Genomic DNA, 24,790 nt, shown 5'->3' on the forward strand with positions numbered 1-24,790 from the left:
ATTACTAATCTACGATGATTGATCAAGTATCCAACACACATGCAAACATGCATTATACAATGTATCATCTTTACACGTATAACATCTTTACACGTGTCTTTTTTCTTCTAAATTTTAATGAACTAAATTACTCTTATGAAATATTATGAATTATGATTGATCAATTATCTAACATGCATGCATTATGTGTAAAAGGTATATTTCGTGTCGTACGTTTCTTCGTGCATGGCTAAACTCTAACATGTTTACCAAAAACAGAATCCTCGACTTAACCATTTTATAAGTCGAATTAATCATTGATTTCCCACAATTAATCATTCAATTCAATCGATAAAAGGAAGATGCCTTTTAATTTATTTAATCAAATTAATTTAAATTATTACATTAATATATAATGAGTCGATAAATATTTTAAATATTTAAAAATATCATTTTTTATTAGTATCGGGTGAATATAAGGGATAGTATATGTTCAAAGACTCTCAACTATTTGACATTGAACGCTCATTCACCTTTGCGTTCGTGGTGTTCGAATCTAAAACCTAAAGGAATAACAAAAAATCATTAACCACTAAAGTTATTTGATTCGTGCCCGTATCATATCTTAGATTAATACGGTATCATTTAATTAAAACTAAATAGAATTGTTTTTTTTATTGTAATTTGTGTTATAGTATAAATTTTTGGACATTTTTTAATGAAAAACATAATTGTACATGTTATCAATAAATATATAATGATATATTATTATAAAAAATTAAAATTAAATAATTTTAATCTTATATAATAATATGTCATCATATATATATGATTCACTAACTATATATAAAATTATACATGATTAGTGGATCAAATACTTAGCTTAAATAAATATTCAATTACATCAACTTTGCAGAATCAAAAATATATATGTTAATTACAAAAAATCACATATATGGCAATCAAAATCTGTCAGTAAAACACGGAAAATTCATCAGTATAGATTATAGAACCTTGGGCAATATAATAACTAACAAAATGCTACCCCGACAAACAATTGACCATCATTCTACTGACGGATTTACCGACGACTGACGGATTTATCCGTCGGTAAATCCCTTGTAACTTCTAGCAACAAAACTTTTCACCAATAAAAGCAGAGTCAAATGTTTGGAACCTTTACCATTAATACATTTCTTTGCTAACGGTTCGTAATCGTCGTCATATGTTTTACATATATTTTTTCTACGTATTTCTATTTACTTTTTCTTTTTACAAATGTTCTTTTCCAGCAATAACAATATTTTAAATATTAAAATTAAATATAGTTCACAAAAAAATTCTAATAAAAACACACAAAACTGATATCTCATATTAACAAAGCAGATTCAAGACAAATGAAGCTTAATAGATTTCGAGAAACTCAAACACGAGGCTCTTAATTTAAGAAAAACAAAATTAGGTTAGATTAAATAAATGGAGGAACACGAGAAGAAGGAAAATTAAAACACACTAAAGGTGGGTTGAAAATGGTGTGAAATATTAAATTAAAATTTCCATCAATATGAAAGAGATACGGTGCTTAAGATGTGCCGATACCGACTGTTTTTGAAACCCGTCATTATAGATATAAGTTATACTAACAGGTTTCAAAAATCCGTTATCAATACCGAAAGTAAGGTGCGCTTAAGCTATATCAATACCGACGGATTTAAAAATATGTCATTATTTATTAATTAAACCAAAACACTTATAAATCCATCAATATAAATGTAAGGCATACTAACGGATACACCATTTATAGACTACTAAACGACAGTTTAATGTTTGTCGCTACATCATGGTTTTAGCGACGAATTCTTTTTCGCCACTATTTGTATAAGTATTGCCATCTTTCTGTTTTCTGTTGATATCCACATTTTCTATTATTTTTAGATTTTGTTAACGAAGGCACCTTTAAATATTTTTAATATAAATGTTGATATTTAATTTATTAATAAATTAAACTAAACCGAGTAATTTCGAGGACGGAGCTAGAATCAAAATTAAGAGAAGTTAAATCATCTTACATCAAATTAATGATAATTTGAATTGTATATTTTATTTAAAATATTTAATGTCTTATCGTATTAGACTAATATATGGGATTGTATTAATCAATATATGAATAAACAAGTATAAAATCCCCAATCCCTAACTTGAGAAATGTTATACACATATATACGGAAAGTCATGGACGTGGCAGAAAATTAAGCCGAGAATACATGGGGGAAAAGGCAGCGACAGCTAAGATTATAGTGGCTTCGGACATGGATACCATAATCCTCCCCTTTTCAAATTGTATATGCAAAAATGTATAGACGCTGACGTAAATATCCATATTATGATCCACGATTTGCCCAAATAATAAGATAAAAAAACACAAAAGAGAAGCACGATTTATCGCCCATTTCTTAATATAACTTTGCCTTTAATTATATATCAAGCATGGAAAAAGACGAAATATGGAACAAATTTCCATTGGCTCTGTATGTGGAGGGGAGTCTGACCTTTAAGCTAAAGATCTGATAAACATTAAATTATGGATATTATTGCATTATGGATTTCCCCAACCCAGAAACAACAACCCCTTCTAGACCATGTTTCCTTTTGCCATTAGACATTAATATTATTATCTCTTTAATTAATGGCCACTGGTTTACCTACTTTAACCTGTTGGAGAATTTAGTGGGGACAGCAGCCCTACATTGTTCTCAAGGAATTGACTTTAGGGTTGATGCTCTGATGGACTGGAAGCCATGCAGGGTTGATGAGTTGTTTAGGGAGGGGACCCCACTAAAGGGGTTGTTGCTGACGTGGGTATTTGGGCAAAGTTTGCTTGCTTCAAGTTTTGTGTCAATGTATTTTGCCGAGCCCGAGACACAATAACAAACAAACTGAAAGCTACTTTAAATTTTCATTTTTTGTTCGAGTGATGACACTGACAAGCATTTGTCTCATGCAAGTGCCCAGGTGTTGCAAGAAATCCTCAATGACTTCACCTCTTTCATGCAGGGGGGTTGAAGACTTGAAGGTCTTTGCTTTTGCCTCCTTATATATATGGGGGATTTCCAAATATTATTCTTCTCACATTATAAGTGTTTTTTGTTTTCTTTTCTTCTTGCCAAGGCTAGCTTGCTTTCTTTAACTCTCAAAAGGGGTATACTTGAAGAGAATTAAAGAAAGAATGTTGGATGATTTCATGCCTTTAGTGGCTAATGTTCTACTGCAAGTAGGGTATGCGGGTATGAACATCACGTCAAAGCTGGCCTTGGAATCTGGAATGAAACCCCTTGTTCTCGTTGCTTACCGTCAAATCTTTGCCACCCTCGCCATTGCTCCTTTTGCCTTCTTCTTAGAGCGGTAATTTGTGTCTTAACTTATTCATCAAGAAACCCTCTTCTCTTCTCGTTCCATTCCTTGTTTCTCAGTTATGGGTTTTATCTGTTCTTTCTTGCACATTGCATGCTGAGGCTTTACTTTCTTGAAGAAGGGTTCGGTTTTGATTTTCGATTTTAACTAGTTTGATTAAGCTTTCTTGAAGTTTTCTCTCTCAGACACCGATATACTGGCACGCAGTGGTAGTGCTGTTTGTTGTTTATTTGTTTGGTTTCTGAGAAACATCCGGAAAAAAAGAGAATAATTTAAAGGATGTCTGGGGGAAAAAAGGCTCTAATATATGAAGCCTTATGGTTTAAATAACACAGGGAGCTCGGTTAATCGATTGGTTAAAGTAGATTCTTTGATTTCCAAGTTGCAACTGGTTTGGAAAAAAGTTGATTTTATTCCATGCATGGCTGACAAGTCATTTCGTCTTGTTGGCAGCGGCGGCTACTATGCATGTTAATCATTTGTTATTTTCTGATTGTTGTGTGGAATTAACCTTGATTTTTCACTCTTTTTTTATGCAGCAAAACAAGACCCAAGATCACTATGCCTATACTTTTCCAGATTTTCTTATGCTCAGTGACAGGGTAAGTCTACTGTTTAGTGTTCTCTTTTGCATGTCATTAGGCATATATGGCTAACTCCAAATCGATCTATCGATGCAGGGCGACGGCGAACCAGGTTTTTTATTTTGTCGGACTGAACTATACTACTGCTACGGTTGCATGTGCATTGAACAATGTACTCCCGGCAGCCACCTTTGTCCTCGCTGCTATTTTCAGGTCTCGATTGCCTTTTATGGCTTCTGCAGTTATATGTATTAAGGGTGTGTTTTAGCAATTGCTTTTGGCCGTGCAAAGTCACTTTTTTTTACAGCAAAAAGCAATAGTAAACAGAGGGCTTTTGCCATCAAAAACATCTTTTTCGAAAGTCCTTTAGGATCCAAACCAAGAAGCTGATTCTGCTGCTAACTGCTTTTCAGAAAGCATACTTCTTTTCACACATCAGCAGGCCGTTGATGTGCTTTTTCTTTTTACATTTCCTCTGATAAACTGTTGAATTTGATGTTTACTAGACAAGAAGCCGTGGGAATAAAGAAGATATCAGGGGTGGCCAAGGTATTAGGAACTCTAATATGTGTTGGTGGAGCCATGCTGCTGTCGTTTTACCACGGACACATCATTGGCATAGGCGAATCGAAAGTCCACTGGCACTATGCCGATAAAATGTCGAGCAACGACAGCTCCGGGGCTACCGGATCGAACTCCTTCCTAGGTCCCTTCCTCGTTATGGCCAGCGCTATCGCTTGGGCCGTATGGTTTATACTCCAGGTAAAGCCGAACACCCACATGATTCATCAAAACTTCTTCATTCAAATACAAATAATCATACGTTTAACAAATTTTCCAGGGACAAACAAGCAAGAACTTCCCAGCACCCTACACATGCACCACTATAATGTGCTTCATGGCCAGCATCGAGTGTACAATCGTCGGCATATTCTCGGAACACAAACCATCAGCTTGGTCATTGAGCTCCCCCATGAGGCTTATTGCAGCTCTTTACGCAGTAAGCGATCCGATACTCAGATCGGACATATGTATATACATTATCTGCTAATTGAGCAGGCACAGACGATAATGTTTTGTCTTGGTTTTTATCTTTCCAGGGAATCATATGCAATGCGGTAGCGTTTTGTGTTATGTCATGGTGCATACAGAAAAGGGGTCCTCTCTATGTATCGGTGTTCAGCCCTTTGTTGCTCGTCATCGTGGCTATTCTGAGTTGGGCCCTGCTCCGTGAGCAATTATACGTTGGGACGTACGTTTTCGTGCGCACTTATTAATCTCTTATTAATCAATTGATTAGCAGTCCTAATCAGGTTTGAATAATCTGAAATGATGAAACAGTGTTGTAGGGTCACTGTTGATCGTCGGTGGACTGTACGCTGTCCTATGGGGAAAAGATAAAGAGATGAAACAGATGAAAGACGGTGAAAAGGGAGGAGAAGAGAAGGTTGGGGTCACAAAAGCTGGTGGCATAGACAATGACTTGGAGCTGCAGTTGCAGCCTCCGCTGAAAGGAAGCCAGCTCGGTGGTTAAGTGGTGGTTGGCCGGAATCAGAATGTGAACTACCTATGAATGTAAAAACTGCTGACTCGGCAGGGTTCTTAGTGGTTTATTTTGGTACTTTTTGGATGCAGTTAAAGACATTTTAGCATGTTTAGCTATTAATAATCTCTATCCTTTAAAAACAAGATAGTATTAATAATCTATATTTAAGCTTCTCAAAAAGTTTTTGAGTTAACCTTAATTTCTTAGGGAGAAAAATAGATAAAATATCTGAAATTATATTAACCCCTATGATTTTGTATTAATTAATACTATTATTAGTATCCGTACTTTGACCAAATTTGGGTATTGCATGTGAAAAATGAATTTATTTATTATATAACTTTCTGAAGAAAAAATTTGTTTGAAAAATATTTGTATTAATAGATTATTTATGGATTTAGAATTTTTTTGAAAAAAATATATTTTAAATTTTATATATTTTTATGAAAAGTATACAATCATTATAAATTTATTTTTCTAATATTTTTATATTTTATCATAATTTAAATTAATATGTTTTATATACTATAATATTAACAAAATTAATATTATATTATATATTTTAATTTAAATATTATATTTAAGTCGATTAACCTCTAAAAAATACATTTTAACATTAATCCTAAACAACACCAAAATCTTCAAAAACATTGTTAAATTAGTACTAATTTTTTATATTTTTGAGGTTAAGAGAGGGTAGCGAAACGACAGCGTTTGAGCCTAATCTAAAGGCGTCTCAACGTTTAAGAAAAAACCCTAATCTGAAATCACCCTCCGCCTCCAATTGCGTAATAAATAACCCGCCTACATATTTTTGAACGTGTTTGCCTTTCAATTTTTGTTTCTCTATTCGTTTGTTTCTTCTTCCTGCAGTGGGCAGCCTGCGGTTGCTCACCAATGTATGAATCTTATCCCCGTTTTCTCATTTCTAGTATCTTGTTTCTGTGTTCTGATTTCCTTTTATTATGTTGTTTTTTTAGATTTATATGTATAAATAAAAGGCCCGTGCTTTGATTTGTGTTGATGGATGTTTCACTGTTTGCTGCAAGATCTGGATCTGGGTTTTCTTTGTTATGCTTATATTTCCACTCCTCTTTCTTAATATGCCGCTGCTAATATTAGCTTCCATTTTGAAGCTATTCTTCTTTTTTGTACTTTGATCTGCCGATTCCATCTAATATGATGCGAGACTGTAGCTGATTTAGATCTGTTTGTTTAGATTGACATTGCGTTTACAAGTTTTTTCCCCTAAAAGAATTTTTACACGTTCAATGGCGTGCATTTCTAAGATGGAAAAAAATGGGTGTTTATTGTGTTACATGTGACTATATTAATGTGACATTTATTCCCTTTTCGATAGCATCAATTAGGTGAGTAAATTACGATTGACCTTATCATTATTTTGAGTGTCAGCCAAGGCAAAAGGATGGGGCTATCTTTTGCTAAACTTTTCAGTCGGCTTTTCGCCAAGAAAGAGATGCGAATTCTTATGTTGGGTCTTGATGCTGCTGGTAAGACTACCATCTTGTACAAGCTCAAGCTCGGTGAGATTGTCACTACCATTCCCACCATTGGTATGCTCCTTACCTTGATATTTTTCTGGTTCGCTTTATGTATTGTAAATAATTTGATATTTACTATTGATGCTTATGGCAACCTTATGCAGGGTTTAATGTGGAGACTGTATAATATAAGAACATTAGTTTTACCGTTTGGGATGTTGGTGGTCAGGACAAGGTAATAGAACATATATTTGAAAATTTGTGTAACAAAACCTTAAAAATTCAGACTTCTACCGTTGTATTGTAATCTGTTGTTTCCTGGACCTTCTCGATGGAAGCATCATATTTTGCCATGCTATTTTATTCTCCAATTGAGGTTTCCGTTAAAACTGTTTGATGTGCTCATATGGTGATTCAATTTCATGATCAGAATAGGACATAAACATAAGCTGCATCAACATATGCCATATTGTTTTTGAAGGTTTTCCTCTCTGATTGTATGAGGAAAGGCTGTCTGCATTGTGGTTGACACTTGACACATAAAAACTGCTCTCTTTGTCTTATGTTTTCTTGTTAAAACTTTGGATTTGCTTATGCACTATCTTATGCTGATTCAATTTCATCATCATTATAGGACATAAACAATAGCTACATCTACCAATGCCACCATATCTTTCAAGGATTTTCCTTGATTGTATGAGAAAAGGCTATCCGAGTTTGTGGTTACACATGAAAGCCAGCCTCTTTCATCTTGTATTTTCCCTGTTAGTAATGTGCTTATGGACGTTCCTGCGCTGATTATGTTGTTCTCCATCAGCACATAACATATTCATAAGCTACATGTATGGCCATATTATGTTTTTGTTCTCTTCCCTGAATGAGGGAGACTATTCATTCTGTGGTAAAAATTACATACCTATTTACCCTTATTCCTCTGTCTGTGATTATGCTCTTCATCTTGTATGTTCCTTGTTATTAATGTTCTTACGGATGGTCCTGTGCTGATTAGATTGTTCTCTGTCAGCACATAACATATTCAGAAGTTACATTTTATGACCATGTTATGCATTTTTGTTCTCCTCTCCACTGAATGAGGAAGACTATTTATTCTGTGCAAATATTACATACCTATTTACCTTTATGTCTTGCCGTTTTCATAGCAGTTTTGGTTAGTGCTCATTGATATGCTTACACTCATCATCTTGAATGTTCCTTGTTATTAATGTGCTTATGGACGGTCCTGTGCTGATTAAAATGTTCTCCGTCAGCACATAACATATTCATAAGCTACACGCATGGCCATATTATGTTTTTGTTCTCTTCACTGAATGAGGAAGACTATTCATTCTGTGGCAAATATTACATATCTATTTATCTTTTTGCCTATCTGTTTCCATAGCAGTTCTGTTTGGTGGTCATTGATAATCATCTTTTATGTTCCTTGGTATTAATGTGCTTATGGACGGTCCTGTGCTGATTAGATTGTTCTCCGTTGGCACATAACATATTCATAAGCTACACGCTTGGCCATATTATGTTTTTATGTTCTCTTCATTGAATGAGGAAGACTGTTCATTCTGTGGCGAATATTACATACCTATTTATCTTTATGCCTATCTGTTTCCATGACAGTTCTGTTTGGTGGTCATTGATAATCATCTTTTATGTTCCTTGTTATTGATGTGCTTATGGACGGTCCTGTGCTGATTAGATTGTTCTCTGTCAGCACATAATATATTCATAAACTACATGTATGCCCATATTATGTTTTTTGTTATCCTCTCCACTGAATGAGGAAGACTATTCATTTTGTGGCAAAAATTACATACTTATTTTATCTTTGTCTGTTTCCATGGCAGTTTTGTTTGGTTGTCATTGATATGCTTACACTCTTTTGATTGGATGTTCCTATATCAACACATCTGAGCCATTTTATATTTTGATTTAATGGGTATGTAGGGCAATGATTCTATTTGGTTTATTCTTTTTAATCAATGCCATAGGGCTGCTGTTAGCTGAAGTCTTATCCTAAACTCTAATGGTTGTAGACTTACCAAGTACTTATTTTTATACTACCTTGTCTTTTGAATTTTTTCCCTTTGTATCATACAAGGAAAGGCTATCCACGCCATAAATTTTTTCCTTTTATTTGAATGAATGGTTAAATATATCGAGTTTGATAGCATGCAATGATCCGAAGGCTTTATTGTGCACTTTCAGATTCGACCTTTTTGGAGGCACTACTTCCAAAATACTCTGGGGTGATCTTTGTTGTCGATAGCAATGATCGTGACCGTGTGGTTGAGGCCAGGGATGAGCTTCATCGTATGCTGAATGAGGTACTAATTTAGTCTATCCGTGTGGCTGACACGGATATTTTCCAACTATGTTCACTTCTAATTACCTTCTAATCTTTGATGGCCCAACCTAATTCAAGTTCTGCATTGGTTTTGTTGTTTGCGGTTTCTCCAATTTGTTGGGATTCTAAGTGAAAGAAATGATGAGGCTGTAGTTTACGTTGGCTGTTTTATTATTTTATACACATGCAATTACTTTTTCAATCATTATGTTACCTGTCATTTATGTGTAGGATGACCTGAGGGATGCTGTGCTGCTTGTATTTGCTAACAAGCAAGATCTACCAAACGCTATGAATGCTGCTGAGATTGCTGATAAGCTTGGTCTACACTCCCTCCGACAGCGCCACTGGTAGCTTATCATCGACTGTCTGTTTGTCCTCGCAACTTATTAGCACATTTGTATAACTATACTCGCGAAATGTAATCATTCATTCTTTCTTGAGCTTCTCTCACCGGTATATCCAGAGTACATGTGCAACCTCTGGCGAAGGGCTGTATGAGGGACTTGACTGGCTCTCCAACAACATAGCTAACAAGGTAGGACGAGGCTCTCAACTCACATCTGCCAATCCATTTTGGATATTGTTCTCTTGTAACTTATTTCGTTCTATCTTATTTCATTGGCTTAGAGGATCGGTTGAACGTTCGGTCATCTCTCAGGCAGCGAGCGAAGGATGTTGTTTTCTGTTTCCTTTAAGTTCCACAGGAAATGTATCCTATTTTGTTATATTTTGCCTGACCTGGAAACTAGGCATTTTGGCCTGCCTTGTAGATTGATTTCTCATGTAATCAACCTATGTTTACTATACTGGAGTACCAATGAAGTATTCAATTTCCATGATATCAATTGGTAGAAGGCTAGAAGCATCTGATTAACAACATAATAAAATCAGCATGCACAGTAATATTTGTTTATATTTACTTCAAAACGTTTACAAAATAAAACCAACGGAACCAAGGTTCCTGCTATTAAAATCTGTCCATTTCAAAAATGGACAGAAAAACTAAACTAGTAGAACAAAATTACATAAAACCTTCTCTTTTTTCGTTCTTTTTCCTCAAATGTCATGACACACATTTACAACTGCTTTCACTTTGAAATACTCCTCTATATATATATCGCCATTGAAGGCCGCAAACTTTATGCTGCAGACGGGGCATTAACATAGTGAACGTATCCAGTCTCTGCCAAGGCTGCCAACAACTCTAGGGCGACTCGTTCGTCATCATCGGCTTCACCAACATTTGCGTAGTCAAGAGACTTATCATTGTAAACGTCCCACCATTTTGCCACCAGCTTCTTAACATCTTCCCTGTCCATGTTCTCTTCCTTTCCAGTAAACCTCCATGGTTTGGACCCCGCAGCACAGTAGTGAACAACCTTGGCTTTTTCTGGATCAATATTCTCAGGGTGACGCCACAGCATGGCCATCACCAGGTTGTAAATTGGAGGGACGGGCCTGTAAATGTTCCTAAAGAACATGTTCAGATAATCCTGAAACAACAAAAAAGAACACTAGTATCCAGAACTCATTACGAGATCAAATAGTGAAAAAGCTTGAATCATTCTTACCTGTTCAGCAAAAGGTGTAGGGGGAGTAACTTGGAGAGTAGCCAAAAGGTCATTATAGACTGTAAGACTGGGTTCAAAAACAAACATTCCCGCGTTGAAGTAAAGTGGTGGTTTAGGACCCAAATGATCAGGCCACTGCACCTTGTTAGGATACTGTTGGCAATACCCAATCTTGTACTGTGGGGTATGGCTCCATGTTTTCTCACAGAAACAATCCATCACAGCATAAAAGTATCCATCCCCCATGTCGAACAAGTGATCTATGTTATCGAAAACCTGAATGTCTCCGTCCAAATAGATCATCTTCGAATACTCCACGAACTGCAACAAAAAAAGAACACATAAGATCTAAGAAAAACATAAAACAAAAGTTCAACACAAGCAACATGCAAAAGAACGTATATTTATATACCTTCCAGATACGTAGCTTGGAATAGTTGATGACGTAGTAGGCCATGGCGAACTGGGTCTGGGTCTCAGGTGGATACACGGGTTCAATCTCCATGACTATGCAACCCTGATCCAGCAGGATCTTCCTGTGATCTTCCGGCACGTCCGGCAAGACCGCAACGACGAGTGGGTACTTGCTCTTAACTTTCCTCAGCCCCTTGGCTAACCCGACCACACCCTTCACATAGTCACCGTTCCCTGCCAAGAACGTAATGTAAGCCCTTTTGGAAGTGGCGGGAGCCCTGACCATAGCCGGGACCTTGGAGGTCACAGTGGCAACTTTGCTACTTATGAAATTTGTTGACATGTTTGAAACTGATGAAAGAGTGTTTGGTTGGAAGGAAAATGAGAACTGCTTTCGAGGGTATATTGCAAGATAAACTTTGATCGTGTTAAGTTCTTTGGGGATCAAGGGGTGTTTATATAGCGATTGGATTCATCTTTTTTGCTAATTTTCTTTATTACTTTGATTTTTTTAAAAGGAGTAGGATTAATTGAATATTCCAGTCCAAGAAAGGGTTACATCAAAATTATATATTAATTTACAGCTTAACTAACCTAACCCCAGAACAGCAGTCAGCATCGCCGAGGAACTGGGGCTAATATCCACCGACCAGTGACACGATTCATTAAGCCTATAATTAAGGATAAATATTTGATTGAGTCGATTTTAAAAAATTTATATAAATTAAATTGGTGAAATTTATTTTATAACTTAAAATTTGTTTAAGAATTTTATAAATTAAATTGAATTTATGAATTTAAATCGAGTTTATTTAGCATCAATTTGAAGTCAAATTTTGCTAAGCGGGCATTTAAGAGCCATAATTTCATGAAAATTAAAGCCAACAGCCGGGGAAACCCCACACGAAAGCCCCATGCAAATAATACACGTGGACCTCCTCAACACACGTGTCGGTACCCTTCAACGTGGAAAATATTTGGTGGATCTGATTACTGTGGGGTCCACTGCAGCTTCGCCACGTAATCGGTTCAGGAATCCAGATGGCAATCTTAGAGGCGTTCGGTTTGGTTTTATAGTAATTCTAGAGGCAAGTGGGAGGAACATGGTGACGTAGGGGGTCCACTTGCGTGTCGACCGTGGCGGGGATTATCGGGTGCCATGCGTCGGCACGAAGTTGGAATGTCGGTGGATCGCCACGTGGTGAAATGGGTGATGTTGTTTTGTGTCAACGGTCCAATCGGAGCCGTTGAATTCCCTGGCCCTTGATTAATTTCGTAAATCTTTTTAGTTAAGTTAGTTACTCCAAACCAAACATGCAATTACAACCGACCAATCTTTTTCACTTGACGCTCGACTCCAATCGCTTTGTTTTACGTCCAGATTTGGAATGGGAATATACCATAAGATTCTTTTAATAAATATTAAAGGATGGATGGAACTAGAAGCCTGAAGGTGGCTTCTCAAGATTTTGCATTAAATTTGTAGCCACTAATTAGCCGCCACATTGGCGTTGATTAAAGAATTTGGAGCAGTTAATGGTCCATATAAGGAGTTAGTTATTTGGTGGGCTAAATCTGCGAACTCCATCAATAGCTGGGATGATAATCAAAGATGATAATTTTAATAAATTCCATAAACATTTTTTATTAAAAGGTATAATGAGTTAGTTATTTTGTGGGCTAAATGTGCAGATCTCTAGTTGGGATGGTAATTAAAGATGATAATTTGATTTAATAACATTAATTATTTTTCTTCAAATAATTGGATTCATGTGAAGTCGAGTTTTGTATGGGGTGAAATTGAATAAGGTTCGAATTTAGGGTAAAAAGTTTTCGATAGACTCGACCCATAATAATAATAATAATATATTTTCTCCACTATATTTAAGGATAATTGTTGTAGACTATTTTTTATTTTTATTTTTTTATTTAGGTCCTTTGAATAAATAAAAATGATTTTTAATTTTCATGTTGAATCTAATCATATGTAATTTTTTTATTTCAAAATTTAGGTAAGATTTTGATTTCAATAATATCTCTCTAAACTCGAATTCGGATAGAGAATATATACATCTTGGATTGCACCAGACTAGTTAAAAGCTCTACTGACTTGATCTTTCGTCATCTTTAATGATAATAGTACAATAATTTTTTCTACAAATATGAATATAATTCGTAATAATGAAATTTTATTTTATTTTAATTTACGAATAATTTTAATTATCTTAAACTCGACTCAAACATCAAATATTTTCCTCAACCCGATTATTTTTATAAAAAAAATCTGATCTAATCCATAATATAAATTTTATAAATCAAATAAGATTTTTCTCTAACAAATTGTTAAATGAATAATGGTTGAATTGGATGTCACTGTTTAAGAGGGGAGTAGACCATTGAATTTTGGACCCAAAATAGGCCTTTTGAGCTCTACCCGTAATGTTATTATTTTGAAGGTGTTTTCACACTGGATTTAGCCCCCTTAGGCCCATACTTCTGCCCTCAAAAACAAAACCATTCACTCAAACATCAATATCAGAGATGCAGCAGTGTATATTTGTTCTATCAGATTCTGGGTAAGTCGGATATTTTCAATTCAAAGCTTCTTCCTTTCTTCAATTCTTCGACTTCGACTTCAATTTCATTTCAATTATAATTACATCCTTCCTTAGGCCTAATTTCCTCTTTCTCATTAATATTCCCTTTATTTACCATTTCACCTAAAAGTGTGTTTGCTTTTTTTTTCCTCGATCTGTCGCTCTTCTTCATATACCCAATTTCCTGTTTCATGGCATGCACATCAATACCGTCCCTGTCAATTTTTTTTGGTCCTTTTCTTCTATGCGCCTGTTTATCACTAGGAAATGTGGGTTGTGTTCCATGAGGTAATATGTGCTGCTCAAATCGAGCTGAACTAGCATGTTTGTTACAGCTTCTGGATGAGATGATAGACAATAGCTTCCCTCTCACAACAGAACCAGCCATTCTAAGATAGATGTTTGTTCCCCAAATATTGTCAGCAAAGTTTTGAGTGTGGTGACTGGTAATAGTTCCAATGTAAGTGATACCCTTCCTGGTGCTACAGGGTCTTGCATACCATGGAGAGCTGCAGGTCCAAAATATGCAAACAATGAAGTTTATGTTTTGTATTTCGTAGTTTTACATTCAGAGTCATGAGCCTCTTCTTTTGCACGTGCTATTTAGGGATGGGGTGTTGGTCAAATGTGAAATTTATGGTGAAGTTCGAGTAAACTCCCATCTGCCAGGTCTTCAAGACTTGACACTTTCTTTTGCGAATCTGTCGGGTCTGGATGGTGTCAGATTCCATTCCTGTGTTTGTTTTCGACCCTGGAAATCCCGTCTAATTCTGACATTTGTACCTCCTGATGGAGAGTTTAAGCTTATGAGTTACAGGTTCTCTAGTACATTTTACCTTCTGCTAATTTTCAGCTGATGCTGCTAATTATCATCTTTAAAACATCTTTATTTCCATGCTAAATTAAAAAGTTGAAGAGTACCCCTATATATGTAAAGCCACAGCTATCATCAGATGCCGTGTTAATTGTTGGCATTTTGATGCTGCTCCATTTTTCAGAATTTACGTTGTTTGCTGATTCAGAAACTGTTGTATTTGGTACTTCCGAAATATAAATACATCTTGACAAACTATGGCTCCATATCTTCCATTTTCAATTTCACGAAATGTCTGCTCATAATTATCATGGATCATACCGAGCAAAATCATTGCCTTTCACCAACTTCCTTGCCACAATCTTTATTTGGACTACTTTATCCCATGTAAGGTAAGATAACTTACAATGATGCTTGATACATATGTTTCCTGAAGGAATGTTGAAAGAATATAGTAGGATTTGGATGTGAGCATGTTTCTAACGCTGACAGTTTAAGTACTAAACGCTTAGTTTACCCTTAATATTTCTTTTAGTTTTTCTATGTACTTGGAAGATCTTTGACGGTTGCATTCTTATATCCATGTTGGTTATGCATCCATTGGAGCAAATGGTCTAGAATGATAACCCGAACTGAAATTAGTATACTTCGCTGAAACAAAAAGTAGTTTAGTGCTACAAGAAAAAGAATAAAAATCTCAGCCCAATAAAACAAATGAAAACAAGGGTAAATTCTCAAGTTAAAAACTGTTCAGCCAGCCACCTTGTTGACTCTAAAAGAATCCATGACTTGCCGCAGATCATTTTCTTCTTCTACAAATACACTTTCAGGTGTTTGTAATCTCAACTCATATAATCTGTTGTTTTCAACTCCAAGAACCGAAAGGTACCGCCGGTCCCATTCCAATCTTGGTACTCTGTCTTGTGGCATCACAGCAAGTTCATTGGTGTTTGCATACGACTTTATGTTCACCTAAGCCAAAAACACAATCCCACACATTATGCATACATCCCCAGACATCAATTATGTATTACAAAAGATTGGATAACCTACATGACCCCGAATCAGGTGATTCCGGGTGCGACCGGTATGTATGCTTCAAGAAAAATGAAGAACGAACTCACCTCAACCTGATAATATAGCTTCCCATCATCAGTAACTCTTGAGGAAGTGGAAAGTATATTCGATTCGCGCCGAACACCGAGCCTTGTCGACATGAACTCCGTCAAGTACTGCTTAAGTACTTTCTTACCAGCTTCTTCCGGAGGACCCAAATCTTCAACAGTCTTATACCTGGAAGACGAAGGAGATGACATCTCTACTGAGAGATTTTCATCAAGAACATAAGGGTCCCTGAAGAATATATCAGCTCCAGCACCTCGAACTTGAATCCAGTTCTGAGGGTACTTCAATGAATAGCCATCAAATGTATCTATGTACTCTCGGAACCCAACTGATGATGGTTCAGCAAATGCAATTTGATCATGTAAACTAACTTTTGAGAAGATACATGTTGATAAAATCAATGCCATTGCACTCCTCCTAGGGATTGACAAGGCTGTAATCTGATTATATAATAGGGAAAAACAAAATCATTCAATAAGAACATAGATTACTCAATTATATAAATCTCCTATCATATGATTACTATAAATGAAACGACATAAACAAATGCAAATGCATGGAATCATAACTATAACTGCTGTATATTGATCAACAAAATGAAAGAAACATGAATGAAAATGGCGGGAGAGTAAAAATGGGATACCGATTGGTTTCTGCGAGTGCAAAGACAAGAAGCAGAAGAAGGGAATGGCGTGGAGAAGCGAGTTGGAAGGGTGGGTCGACTCGGGGGCAAGAGCGAGTCAAGTATGGTAGCCATTTTCCGATAGCTCGCATGAGTCGCAGTGGCAGGACAGGGAGAGACCAATAGCAAAAGGATAGAGTTTTGTCGGATCAAATGTGTGATCTGTGAATCTGTGATACGCACGTGGCAGTTTCTCAATGGCTCAGTCAGCAAGTTGATTATCTTTAGTGACAAAATTAAAATCTTTTAAACTTTATTAACCAAAATAGGAATACGAAGAACGTTGAGTGATTGGAATTTGTAATTTACCTGTAATAATAAGATTAAACTACGTAAATGGTCACTAATGTTTGAGTAAGTTTTCATTTTCACCACTGATGTTTCAAAAGTCACAAATCAATCACTAATATTATCGTTTGTTATGAATTGATTACTCGATCGGAAAGCTGACATGACATATTAACTATTGATTTGACACTATTTGACCTATCATTCTCTTCATCTTTTTTTCTTTTAATTCAAAACTCATTATTTTTATTTATTTATTTTCTTCAATCTTCATCTTCACGCTATATTATAAGAGGAAAAACAAAAAGTCATCCATCCCACGACTCTCTTTGTCTCGTGCAAAGCTCCCCAACTACTCAACTTCTTTCCTTCATTCAAACACCGCCCATCATTTTTGATTGAACTGGTGGATGAGTATAGCATGGTCATCTTTATTCCCCTAGACTTGAGGAAAGAAAGCAACATATAATAAATATTGGCGCAAATCTACAACTGCATTCAATATGGTGAAGATGTTGATGTGAAGATCAGAGATTTCAAAAATAAGGATGACGAGTAGACGTAGGCCTGTTGGTGCAGTGGAAAAAGCATTATCTTTGTTCAGAACTTTCCCATGTAGATAATCATGGAAAACGATGGTGAAGAATGTTTTAGCAAAACTGAAGTGAAAACCGATTGAAAACTAGAATTTGAAAAGATGAAACATGGAACTAAATATTTTGGTGTCATGGATGCATAAAAAAAACGCCCATCCCAGCTGATTGGACTTTTCGGTTCATGTTCTATAATTGGGTTAAAGGCTTAAGTTTTCCAAACTTAAATTGGTTAAATTGATTTTGTCAGCTTGAGGTATGATTCACAAATGATTAACCAATTACAACAAACAATCACAAATCGGATAAAGAAAGGAGGCGTTGTAATTTTAAAAGCATACCCAAGAGGTAAACCACTTCCAAGAATGAGGAACTCTCAGACAATTCTTCAATTGGATACCCTCTGTATCTAAGAATTCCTTCATCTCCATCTATATATGGAACAAGACGATCGAACGAGAACAGTATTCAAGTAACCCGGATCGTAAATTTTTAGCCCCTTGTCATCTTTACCTATCGTTAACTGCAATTAAATTCAAACTTAAAATTTAAAACCAGATTTTTTATACATAAATCAAAACAAAACACAGACAAATTGATTAAGAAATAAAACCTTTTTAAAATCGGTAGCTCTAATGATGCCTTCAGAGGAGACAGGATCTGGTACTTCATCCCGGCTCGCTCGTCGACGACGGTTAAAGAACCACCGACAGAGCATGGAGCGGCCTGAGTCGACACGCAACACGGATGGAGGAGGGAGGAATTCAGGTTGGTAAAGGAGCAATCTGTTATGAACTGAGGAGAATAGAGAAGGAAAAATCGAATAGATGAAGATTTTAGAAGAAGAAAAGCAGAGAGATTTCAGAAATCAGAAATTCATTCATTCCTCGGGTATCTTTCTCATTCCTTAGTACATAGTATTTATTTGATTACAATGTACTATAGCAAATAAAAGAGGACAGCTGTATAACTGATTTTCTAATAGACTCCTTGCAGCTGGATATTTTTCTCCTTTGGGCTGTTGACTGGATCCACGTCTGAGCCCATCTCTTCTGCCCAACTCTTCCTCTGCTGCAACTCCAGGTAAATCCCCTCAGCCTTCTCATTAGGGATTGAAATCCCTAATTCCTTTCTCTCTTTTCTCTCAATCCCTAATTCCTCGTCCATTTCCCCCAATTCCCTCGCTTCAATTCTAATCTCCTCGTCCTGGTCTTCTCTTGCAACCGTGACACAATCAAGAGCTGCCAAGTGCCAAGTGACCAGAAAGCACAACCAAACGGTGGTTAACGTTGAACATGCCAGGTATACTTTCCGTCGCTCAAAATAACGGTGGTTAACGTTGAGTGATTAATTTGTAATAAACGATAATATTAATAACTGATTTGTGACTTTTAAAATATTAGAAGTGAAAATAAAAACTTACTCAAACATCAGTTATCATTTGTGTAGTTTACCCTAATAAAAATTATCTTCAAAAGACAAGTGGAAGAAGAAGAATACGATTTGAAAATCCTGAATTGTTGGAAAGGAAGGGTGAAAGATATGTTGCAGCGCAGATTTCTTCTATCAGATTCTGGGTAACTCTTCATCTTTTCCATTCGAAGCTGCTTCCTTTTTTTTCAATCTTTTCCATTCAAAGCTTCTTCCTTTTTTTTTCAATCTTTTCAATTCAATTTCAATTTCATTTCGATTACAATTGAATCTAAATAAAATAAACTGAAACCGAATACGAACGCCATGAATTTCATCCGCAATTCCACTTCCAAGCTTCCTTCAAGAGTCCTGGACCCGAGAAACGCATTGTTTTTGGGGTCTACACATTCGTTTAATCCCCCTTGTTATGAGCATGAGCTTTTCTGCAAGGGCAAAGCTTTTCTATTGAATTCCAATAAAAACTCTCAATTCCACGCCTACCCTTCCCGGTTTCAACGCCTTATCAACAATGCCCAGAAGTCGAATTGCGTCCCAAGTACCGCTTTTGCCCAACCCATGGCGATTTCAATGCCTTACGGTTTATCTGTTGATGCCACGGTAGCATCAAAGGTAAGACATCTCTCAACGTCGGTTGAAACCAACATAAACGACAGTACTTTCGAGAGAATTCACATACAGAACAGCATCTCTGTGAAGCCCAAGAACCTTGCAGGAGAAGAAACTCCACTAGATGAAGACGGACACAACGTGAAGAACACCGGGAAAGGATTGGAGGAGGGAAAAGGTGGAGTTTCAATCGATAGCGACATTGAAAAGGAGGCGTGGAAATTGTTGAGAGATGCAGTCGTGACGTATTGTGGATACCCTGTTGGTACAGTTGCTGCAAATGATCCATGTGATAAGCTGCCTTTGAATTATGATCAGGTGTTCATTCGTGATTTCGTGCCTTCGGCTTTGGCCTTTTTGCTTAAAGGCGAAGGAGAGATCGTCAAGAATTTTCTCCTCCATACCTTGCAGTTGCAGGTATATACATAATTCACTTACTAGCTTATTGGATAACTTTGTAGCACCATTATTTCCTTTTTTGGGTTGACTAATCATTTATTGTTCGGTATCCATTTGTGTATTGTTTTAGATTCAGATTGCCTAATTACCGCTATCATCATTGTTATCCTATTTTGGTCGTTGTTACGGCTTGGGGGCTGCTTGCTTTCTGACATTGCAACCTTACATGTTAAAAGAGACCAAATGCTAGGAATAATTCGTTTTAGGATATTTACCATAAAGTTGTTATGTTGATCGGTTGCTTTTGATCATTATAAAACTTTGGGCATTTATTGCTTAATGTAATCAATTTTAGGTCTCTTTTCTTTATGCTAGTAGTTTCAGACACATCAAGACTCAATCCAGAGGTGGTTATGGATTTTATTTACTATGTAGGTTAAAAATTTCCTTGTCAGTCTGCAAAATTATACCTTTGAAACTTTAACAGCTATTTTTTTTCCATTTGATCTAGAGTTGGGAGAAAACTGTCGACTGCTATAGTCCTGGACAGGGTTTGATGCCAGCAAGTTTTAAGGTTAGAACTGTACCAATTGATGACAATAAGTTTGAGGAAGTACTAGATCCAGATTTTGGAGAAGCGGCTATTGGCCGTGTTGCACCGGTGGACTCTGGTTAGTATTGTGGAACTTTGTAGACCAATTAGTACGACGATTTGGTAATTAATATGAGGATGTTGAACTATTCAGCTTTAGCAGTCATAATGGTTTTTTACTTCTAATGTAATTTTTTCCTTCCTTTTCCAAAGTTCCTGCTCCGAGAGAGAATTGATAAACTGAATTGACTTTTTGGTAGGATTGTGGTGGATTATTTTGTTGAGGGCATATGGGAAGATCACTGGTGATTATTCATTGCAAGAGAGAGTGGATGTTCAAACAGGAATGAAACTGATACTCAACTTGTGTTTAGCTGATGGATTTGATATGTTTCCTTCTCTGTTAGTCACCGATGGATCATGCATGATAGACAGAAGGATGGGTATTCATGGTCATCCCCTTGAGATCCAAGTGAGTTCATTGTTAGAAGCCTTAAGTTTCCCAACAAACAACAGAAGAAAAATAGTTGCTTTACATTTCTCTTGTTAATTATTCCATATTGGATTTAACCTTATATTAATTTTTAGACCGTAATTGTCATTTGTTTTTTCTTGCACATGGTATCGGACCCTGCCACATTTTTAACATACTTCCGTTTGCCCTTTTGATGTTGAAATTCATGTCCTAATTGTCACATACTCGATCTACAGGCTTTGTTTTATGCTGCCCTACGTTCTTCTCGTGAGATGCTCACAAATGAAGGTTCCAATAATCTGGTGAGGGCTATAAACAATAGACTGAATGCACTATCTTTCCACATCAGAGAATACTATTGGGTTGACATGAAAAAGATCAATGAGATATACCGTTACAAAACAGAAGAGTACTCCATGGATGCAACCAACAAATTCAATATTTATCCTGAGCAAATTCCTTCCTGGCTTATGGATTGGATACCTGAAGAAGGTGGATATCTAATCGGCAATCTACAGCCAGCTCACATGGATTTTAGGTTCTTCACACTCGGGAATCTCTGGTCCATTGTTTCATCACTTGGCACTCCGAGACAGAATGAAGCTATTCTCAACTTAATTGAATACAAATGGAATGACATTGTGGGGCACATGCCTCTCAAGATATGCTATCCTGCAATAGAGAATGAAGAGTGGCGCATAATTACTGGTTGCGACCCAAAGAATACGTGAGTGCCTTTCCTTTTATCACGAAAACTCTTTTATCTATCTATCTATCTATCTATCTATCTATTATCTACTGACACTAGTGTGCTTAATGAACTTGTGCAGCCCTTGGTCATATCATAATGGCGGATCTTGGCCAACACTTCTCTGGCAGGTAAAGTTGAATTTTCTTGTAGTTCGGAATACCGCTTATCAAGAACGGCCTCTATTGTGTTCTAAATAACCAACTTTGTTCTGTGATGCTTTGTTTGAATACCTTTACTTATTTCAAAGTGGTTATATTACTCTTTCAGTTCACTTTGGCATGCATCAAGATGGGCAGATTAGAGCTAGCCCACAAGGCGATTGCTTTAGCAGAGAAGAGGCTTTCAAGAGAACATTGGCCTGAATATTACGACACCCGGAGCGGGAAGTTTATCGGGAAGCAATCTAGACTTTACCAGACGTGGACTATTGCCGGTTTCCTGACCTCCAAAATGATGGCGAAGAACCCAGAGATGGCTTCCTTGTTATTCTGGGAGGAAGACTTCGAGCTTCTCGAGATCTGCGTCTGTGCACTTAGCAAAAGCAGTCGGGTAAGATGTTCTCGTGGTGCCGCTAAATCTCAGATACTTGTGTAATTCAACACCGTTAACCGAAAGGTGGAAAGCCTTGTTACTGTACAGCCACGAGTTTAGCGAGGTGGAGAATGATATTTTAGTCTGATAACCAGCTCCCAAATCATTGAGAGAAAAAATCAGCATACATGTTTGTATTACAAACTAGTGTAGCATATTACATATGTTGTTTCTCCGATCAATCCTCGAAGTTGATTGGCATTGAGATCATAGATGACTTCAATATATGTATCTATGGCTCCTTTGAAATTTACTAAACTATATATCCTTCAAAAGTTTATTTATCCGAGGCAGCCTTCCTCCACTCTGCAGAATTTTGAGGTGCCACATAATTCCATCTATATGTAGCTAGAGGTGTACAAAAAATCCGAATATCTGATTTTGTGCAAAAAATATCCGAAATAGGATTTGGGAAAAACCGGTTTTTTTTAAACCGGATCGAATATTTTAAAACCGGATAGTATAACCGGTTTGAGAAAAAATTGGACGACCGGATTTTTTACCGGATTAAAAACCGGTTTGAAAAAAATCGGATAAAAAACCAGTTTTTTATCCGGAAAAAAATCCGGTATGGGGTTTAAAAATTGGATGACCGGATTTTTACCGGATTAAAAACAATTATTTTAAAAAACCGGTTTTTTTCAAACCGAAACCGGTTACACCGGTTACATCATCCGGCCCTCCAAACCGGTTATGATCTGAACCGATTTTTTTATAAACCGTTTTTTGACTTAGTGAAAAAACCGGATCGATTTTTATCCGATCCGGATCGGATTTAAATCCGGTTATGTGCATCTCTATCTGTACCATATAATGTTTTTAGCATATTCAAATTGATAATACAGTTAATTGTTATTATTAAAGTCACACTTTAATTTTTATGTAATCTTAATTGTATGATCTAATAATAATAATAATAAATTCCACATAATCATTTTAACAAATATAGCTCGTAATATTAATTAATTCAACCTATCAATAACATTATAAAATTAAAGGTCTAAATTATGTTAAATTAAATAAAGAAATATAGAGGCAAATAACTAACTTTGTTACAAGTCTTTCGATTGCCCCTATTCTAGGTTTGACGCCCTAAGCAAAAAAAAGTTAAACTATGGGATTAAATTTAAAATGTCATCGTAGTAGGGAGACTAAAATTGAAATTATACCTTTAGCAAATAAAAGTAAAATTAAAAATAAAATAACGCTAAATTATGTTAAAATGATTTGTTTTGGTTATTAAAATCTTAAAAGTTATAAAATGATTGTTTAATTTATTTAATTATTATAAAATAGTCATTAAATCTTATAAAAATTAATACGAAGTGATTATTAAAATTTATTGAATTATTATAAAATGATCTTTAAATTTAGGGTAAACTACACAAAAGTCATTAATGTTTGAGTAATTTTTCGTTTTTCCAACTAAAGTTTCAAAAATAACAAATTGATCACTAATATTATTGATTTGTTATAAATCGGTCACTCCGTTAACAACCATTAATGCAGTAACAGAATGCTAATGTGGCATGTTAAACCAACTGACTTAGCATGTTTGACCCGACCGTTTAACTACTCTTCTTCTAGATCCAATGCCTTTGAATACTTTAAACTATGAAACCACGAAAGAATCTCCAAATGAAAAAAAAGAACCCACGAAAATCTGGAAACTACATTATCTAACCATTCTGGCATATTAGAATACTGGAAATGAATGAATAACATTGATGTATATTATGGCATATGAAATACAAAGGTAAGCATTTTTTTAATACAAATTGCATGCAAGCAGTTAATCCTAACAGCCATGTAACAAACTCATAACCACTAAACGTCTTCACCACTCAAGCTCCACGTGTAACAATTGGTTACAACCCAATTAAAATTGTTGAACACACATTTTGGCTCGAAAGTCTTCAAAAGCTGCTTTTGAGAGGGGTTTTGTAAACCCATCTGCCACCTGATGCATGGCTGGGACGTAACGCTGTCCAACAACTACCTTTTCAAGAAGGAAGTGGATATCAAGCTTGGATTGGGCATGATAAACATGATTGGCGCTCATAGCCAATGCACTTGTATTGTCACACCATACAACAGGTTCTCTACGCTGCTGAATGCCCAGGTCCTACAAGAGAGCAGTCAATCATCAGCAACATCGGCTACACTTTTATATTATGCTTCCATCGTGGACCTGGAAACAGTTTGATGCTTTTTCGAACACCATGCAACGATGCATTTCCCCATAAACACCCCATCCTTAATAATGGAACGTCGATCATCAATGCTAGCTCCCCAGTCAACATCAGCAAAGGCAACAACATCCAGACTTGCAGCATAAGGAGAAAAAACAAAGCCAAACTCCAAAGTTGATGGCAAGTATCGAAGAATTCTTTTAACTGCCACAAAATGAGATTCTCTGGGTGCATGCATGTACTCTGCAACCTGCCCAACATTGAAAGCCACATCTGGTCTTG

General features: G+C 36.2%; 4 protein-coding genes and 1 pseudogene across 4 annotated transcripts; 3 read left to right on the top strand and 2 right to left on the bottom strand.

Annotated features, from left to right (window-relative positions):
• Positions 1-3,174: 3,174 nt before the first annotated feature.
• LOC120117718 (WAT1-related protein At1g09380-like) lies at positions 3,175-5,682 on the top strand. Its single transcript, XM_039137954.1, has 7 exons — positions 3,175-3,381; positions 3,930-3,992; positions 4,071-4,187; positions 4,481-4,736; positions 4,816-4,974; positions 5,075-5,226; positions 5,316-5,682. The coding sequence occupies exons 1-7, from the start codon at positions 3,206-3,208 to the stop codon at positions 5,506-5,508; spliced, it is 1,116 nt and encodes a 371-aa protein (XP_038993885.1). The 5' UTR covers positions 3,175-3,205; the 3' UTR covers positions 5,509-5,682.
• A 632-nt stretch (positions 5,683-6,314) lies between these two features.
• LOC120117827 lies at positions 6,315-10,159 on the top strand (annotated as a pseudogene).
• A 263-nt stretch (positions 10,160-10,422) lies between these two features.
• Positions 10,423-11,770, bottom strand: LOC120117719 (galactinol synthase 2-like). Its single transcript, XM_039137955.1, has 3 exons — positions 11,368-11,770; positions 10,956-11,276; positions 10,423-10,877 (listed from the first exon to the last, which is right to left on the bottom strand). Exons 1-3 carry the CDS (start codon positions 11,710-11,712, stop codon positions 10,524-10,526), a joined length of 1,020 nt encoding a protein of 339 aa, XP_038993886.1. The 5' UTR covers positions 11,713-11,770; the 3' UTR covers positions 10,423-10,523.
• A 3,745-nt stretch (positions 11,771-15,515) lies between these two features.
• On the bottom strand, positions 15,516-16,712 carry LOC120117720 (psbP domain-containing protein 1, chloroplastic-like). The gene is made up of 3 exons (XM_039137956.1): positions 16,549-16,712; positions 15,905-16,345; positions 15,516-15,752 (listed from the first exon to the last, which is right to left on the bottom strand). Exons 1-3 carry the CDS (start codon positions 16,660-16,662, stop codon positions 15,531-15,533), a joined length of 777 nt encoding a protein of 258 aa, XP_038993887.1. The 5' UTR covers positions 16,663-16,712; the 3' UTR covers positions 15,516-15,530.
• Positions 16,713-19,081: 2,369 nt separating this feature from the next.
• On the top strand, positions 19,082-22,444 carry LOC120117716 (alkaline/neutral invertase A, mitochondrial-like). The gene is made up of 6 exons (XM_039137953.1): positions 19,082-19,925; positions 20,419-20,578; positions 20,760-20,971; positions 21,211-21,701; positions 21,805-21,853; positions 21,993-22,444. Exons 1-6 carry the CDS (start codon positions 19,206-19,208, stop codon positions 22,317-22,319), a joined length of 1,959 nt encoding a protein of 652 aa, XP_038993884.1. The 5' UTR covers positions 19,082-19,205; the 3' UTR covers positions 22,320-22,444.
• The last annotated feature ends 2,346 nt before the right edge of the window (positions 22,445-24,790 follow it).

Source organism: Hibiscus syriacus, unplaced genomic scaffold (genome assembly GCF_006381635.1).
Source record: "Hibiscus syriacus cultivar Baekdansim isolate YM2019G1 unplaced genomic scaffold, ASM638163v2 tig00110321_pilon, whole genome shotgun sequence".
Lineage (NCBI taxonomy): Eukaryota > Viridiplantae > Streptophyta > Magnoliopsida > Malvales > Malvaceae > Hibiscus > Hibiscus syriacus.